General features: G+C 43.7%; 1 protein-coding gene across 1 annotated transcript; it reads left to right on the forward strand.

Annotated features, from left to right (window-relative positions):
* The first annotated feature begins 4,008 nt into the window (after positions 1-4,008).
* On the forward strand, positions 4,009-5,162 carry LOC106308749. Its single transcript, XM_013745871.1, has 3 exons — positions 4,009-4,602; positions 4,735-4,998; positions 5,073-5,162. Exons 1-3 carry the CDS (start codon positions 4,009-4,011, stop codon positions 5,160-5,162), a joined length of 948 nt encoding a protein of 315 aa, XP_013601325.1.
* The last annotated feature ends 540 nt before the right edge of the window (positions 5,163-5,702 follow it).

Genomic DNA, 5,702 nt, shown 5'->3' on the forward strand with positions numbered 1-5,702 from the left:
CCCGTTGCATATATCTAATCGCTCTAATCTATCGGCTCGGTTGCACGAGCCATCACTACCACGGCAACACAAAAGATCAGCTGCAGCCACGAAGACCTCGAATTCGAAAATCCTAACAGTATAGACCTTCGTAATCGAGAAACGAAATGAAACATACGCATTACCATAGTGACAACTCCGCGCTTGGGCTTAGAATTGAGCAGATTTAACGGATTACGCGATTCCGAAAAAAGCTTGGAGCCACAGAAGTCGCTAGAGATGTTTCCTCCGCTATATGGGGAGAGTAAGCCATTCGAGAGAGAGAGAAGCTCTGAGAGACGAAGATGACGAACATCTCACTTTATATCGAGACGGGATTATCGCTGACGTACGAGCTCGAAGTGTTGTGAAGCTCCTCGCAGTCGCAGTCGCAGTCGCAGTCGCTGCTGCTACCTCCATTTTTGCAGAGACAGTCGCCTAGACACAGAAACGATAACGACGATCGGTGTCAAATCGGGCTACATAGCAGACTTAATGGGCTTAACATATTCAAACAATTGGCCCAATATTTTGACTCTCACTGGACCGGTCTCGATTTTTAGATGAAACCGAAATAAACCCGGTAATTAGCTGAGCCGACAAGTCTGGAATACTTTTAATCGGTTTTAACATACCAGTTTTTCCGACTATGCTGCTACATCTCTAGGTATGTTCCTCTAGAAAGTCACACAACAGAGCTTAACGGACAAGCAACCACTACATGAGACTCCTGGGGTATGATTGTTTATGACTTTTACTGTTATGGCTTTTAAAGTAATGACTTTAGAAAATATTTGGATGCGACTTTTGTGACTTTGGCTTTACAATAAGAATAATAGTTTTTAAAATCTCAAATTCTACCTTTTAAAGAAAGTAAAGCAACAAGAAGAAAAAATGAGAAGTTAGGCTTTAGGTGGCTTTAAGGGGTTTGAGAAATTGTAGGAAAGAAAAAGTGTGATCGGTAAAATATTTGGTGTTAGAGATTTTAGGTCATTTTAAAGTCTTCAAAGTCTTCAAAGCCTAATCCCCAATCAGAGCCCTGGTGAGGTAAGTATGCAAAGATCACTCCACAAAACTAAAAACTCAAATGCATAACCATGAACCGTAGATTTTTTATAAGGAAAAATTATTGTTACCTATACAAATAATACACCATCACAACATAACCACATTTAGACAAAATAATGTATTAAAAACAAATAGAAGTATATGACAATGAGGGTAATTGGTTGAGTTTTAACTCTGTACTTTAGCTTTATTTCTTTTTAAATCACTAAATTTTACTAATCATGTTGTAACTTTATTTTTAAAAGTTAAAACCTACATCAAGTTTCTATTAATTTTTATAAATCATGCTTTAACTTTATTTTTTAAGCTACAACAAAAAAAAATAAAGCAAATTTGTTTCTTATGTATTTTAGGCAAAAAAAACCTACATCTTCTTTTCATAAGCTGTAGAATACGTAAAACAAAAAAAAGAAAGATTTACACTCTAGGACACTTTCCTTATTTTTATTTACACGGTACGACACTTTGTTCTACACACACTTTACCTAACAACTTGTCTTCTATCTAGTTACTTTCCTAACTAACATTTCTCCAATTTCGTTACAGATCAAGTACAAAGCTTCTTCCCCATGTTTCTTCTGACAGGATTTATCCCTAGCCTTTGATCTCTCTTTATTTCCAAAGGCTGAAATTTAATATCATAGATCTAGACAAGACACTTACCCTTCTTTGCACATCGACCGTTAGATCATCCTTTTACTATCGACGGCTTAGATCATTTCCAAAGTTTCACCATCTTCCCTCATTCTGTTCTCTACGGTGAGTTAACTCCTTCATTCCTCATTACCCTGTAAATTAACAAGATAATCAACTGCGAAATCAGCACATCAAACCTTACTTTTGTCTATGTCTTTCACGTTATATCCAACTAAATAAAGATTTCGCTAATTTGTTGCAGGCAACCACCATGGCCGACCACTGTATGGTCATTGCCGGAGAATGGAAGACCTCCGACGACGGCAGTTGAAACTTCTCCATCGACAAACACCAAATGTCGAGGATCGTGACGCTTAGCCCCTCCATGACGTTGGTAGAACTGCAGAACAATGTGTTCAAGGAGTTCTTTGCTAACACCCAAGCACGCCCACCAGCCTCTTTGAGCTACTGGCCTCCAAACTCTAAAGAACTGGCAACGGGGATCTCAACCCCACCGGTCATGCTCACACACGATGGGTATGTTTCTTACTTCTACCGTCATTTCGAGTTACACAAGAGCATGAACTTGTTTGTCACGTTCAACCATCAGTCGGACCCAATCAATACGAGTCAAGTAGCTGAAAATCTTTTCCCATTCACCACTCCCAAACAGCCTATCACCAAACCCCTATCTCCTCAACCGTTATTCCGGTCCCCGTCCCCCTGCATCCGGACTTTCCCCGCCTTCTATCGCCGCATCAAAAATCCCCGAATTTTCCCTTTTCCCTGATGATGATTTACTTGGAGGCAGCCCTTCTAAGCCATCTAACACAACCACCAGCCCTCACTCAGCTCCTTCCAAGATCTGACGTTTCTCACTTATTGATGAAACGGTTCTTTGTAGCGACGATATGCTAGAAGAGATGTTTAAAGCAGACTCCGACAACATCCCCGGTAGTTGGCAGACAGAAGCTGAGGAGGAGGAGGTTATCGGCCCTGACAGTCCCCTTCCTCCCGGTTTTGAAGAAGTTCAACCACGCGGTTATGACCACGACTTTTGGGACCCTTTGATTGCGAAACATCTCGGCGGATCTGATGCGGAACAGGTGATTGATGGCATCGATGTTCCTAAACTGCTCCATACATTATCCACAAAGGTGATGCGTTTAACCACACTGTTACACCACCCGGAGAGCAACCAACCAACTGGAAGCCTGATCCAGAAGATCCTACCTCACATCATCACAGTTTCCCCCATGTATACCCTAATCCGATGGACACACGCACACCTCAATCAGTTCCCTCAACTACCACACAGCATCGGAAGTATCCACATGGACAGCCCACAACATGTTCAGCCGGAGTACAACGCCAGTATAATCCACATGGACAACCTACCTACACCCCCAACGGTGTACATAAGTCCAGTACTCCACATGTAAACTCCACGCCGTCCACGCGTGCACCCCCAGCCCGTTCCAACAAATCCCCCCAAGTCCCCCCTTCGACTCCACCACTTCGCGAGACCAGGGCACTCTCAGAGATCAGCGATGAGGAATTTGATGTTCCACCACTCTTTGACGATCTTTCCTACGAAGCTGAGGATGTGCCCGACTTGCATTGGGAGGATAGCAGCGAGGAACCCTTTGTGGGGAAACTGTATGCAACTAAGCAGGATTGTCAAATTGGGCTTGCTATCTACGCAATCAAGGAGCAGTTCTACTTCAGGCAAACCCGAACCACTAGGCATTCCTTTATGCTTAGTTGCCATGATACTACTTGCGATTGACGCATACTAGCGAAGGAGCTAACCAACTGTGGTTACTACACCATCAAGAAGGCCCAGCTTGATCACACCTGCACCATCGAGACACGCAACCTGTATAGGAAGAAGGCCACATCCAAAGTCCTTGCTCCTGTCTATCGCTCTCGCTACAGCGATCCCACCAACGGACCTAAATCACTACAGCTTCAGCAGATGATATTGGAAGACCTTCGCATCTCCGCGTCCTACATGAAATGTCACATGGCAAAAGAGCAACTGTAAACAACACTGTTGGAAACACAGAGGATTCATTCCTAAACCTCGCCTCCTATTTCGAGAGGCTCAAAGCTACGAACCCAGGCACGGTTACTGCAATTGAAACCGAGCTTGACATAGAAGGTAACACACGTTTCCTCTATGGTTTCCTAGCTTTTGGTGCTTCGATACAGGGGTTCCGCCGGCTATGCAAGGTGCTCATTATTGACGGTACGCACCTATCGTGAAAATACAAGGGGGTTCTAATGACTGCTAGTGGCCAAGACGCAAACTTTCAAGTGTTCCCTATGGCTTTTGCTGTCGTCGATGGCGAAACTGAGGAAGCGTGGACCTGGTTCCTCACGAAGCTTGAAAGGATCATTCCTGACTCAAATACCCTCTCCATTATCTCAGATTGTCACTCTTCTATAATCAAAGCCAAGTGTGATGTCTTCCCACATGCACATCATGGAGCCTGCATAGTCCACTTAATGCGTAACGTGGTCTCACGCTACAAGAACAAATGTCTAGCCAGAATGGTGTGTGAGGCTGCATTCTCTTACCGGCGCAAAGATTTTGATCTCTGTTTCGCCAAAATCAGGCAAGCAAATGGAGAATGCGCCAACTACCTTGAGGGGATTGGGACTTCAAAGTGGTCTAGGACTTACATCCTTGGGAATGGTTACAACCTATTGACCAGGAACACCGCAGAGCAGCTCAACAATGCCTTTACCAAAGCTAGGTCTTTACCAGTCATTGAGCTATTCAGGTTTATCCAACGCATGTTGACTCGCTGGTTCTCTGCTAAAAGGACCAAATCAGCCAAGTGTCGGGGCTTTGTAACACCAGAGGTGGAGAAGGTTATGCAGACACATATTAGGCTCACCAAAGGCAGCAAGATAGCAAATATCACCACTTGAAGCTATAAGATAAGGGGCCTATTCGGCCATTCCAACACTGTTTCCTTAGAGAACAAAGTGTGTACCTGCCAGGTCTTCCAGAAGCTCATGATCTCTTGCGGCCATGCTCTCTTAGCTGCTGACTCCATAGGTCTCCCATATGTTCAGCTTTTTGGTGATTGCTACAAAACTCAGACATGGATTGACACATACGCTGGTGCCATTTACCCTGAATCCCCCCTAGGAGTCTTCCCCATTCCAGAAACCATTACTTCTGTCCTCATGTTCTCCCCTCAGACTCGACGATCCTCTGGACGGCCAAAGGACAAGCGTGTCGCATCAACCGGTGAAATCCCGGTAAAAATCTTATACTCTGCACTGTAAACTTCCTCTCTGTCTTTAGTAACACCTCTAACCCTTTTTGATTGCAGGCACCCAAGAAGAAAAAACTTGTCCCTAACAAATGTGGCCGATGCGGCGGAACAGGTCACAACAGGACCAATTGCGTTGTCCCAATCTGAATGCGGTTAATCCTATATCCACAGGTCTTGTCTGCTGGATAGCGAATTCACCGGTCATCACCCCTCTTTTTATTTTGGCTATTTTGGGCAAATTAACATGTAATCACTTTTGCACATGTTCACGCTTCTGCGTCTGCCTACCAACTTTTATTGAATCGCGGATTAGGGATAATTTTCAACTTCTACTTCGATCTCCACTGTCTTTTATAGGAAATTTAATCCATGTGTATTACACATTCAACGGTCACATGGAAATCTACAGGTTGTCCACATGGACAACATTTTTCATTGCTCCCAAGTGCACTGCAATCAACAACTAAGATAAAAGAGTCAACTAATTAACCTTATTGACTTGGACATCTATTTCATTGCTCAAACTCCACATCAAATTCACCCATGTCTTTGCTCAAACTCCACATCTATTTCATTGCTTCCAAAATTCACATGCACAATTCTCTCGCATTTTCATTCTGGTTCTACTACGATATACTTAAGTACACCTTTACATCTTATATCAACGTCACCCCACCTGTCTGCCAA

This window comes from Brassica oleracea, chromosome C8 (assembly GCF_000695525.1).
Source record: "Brassica oleracea var. oleracea cultivar TO1000 chromosome C8, BOL, whole genome shotgun sequence".
Classification (NCBI taxonomy): Eukaryota; Viridiplantae; Streptophyta; class Magnoliopsida; order Brassicales; family Brassicaceae; genus Brassica; species Brassica oleracea.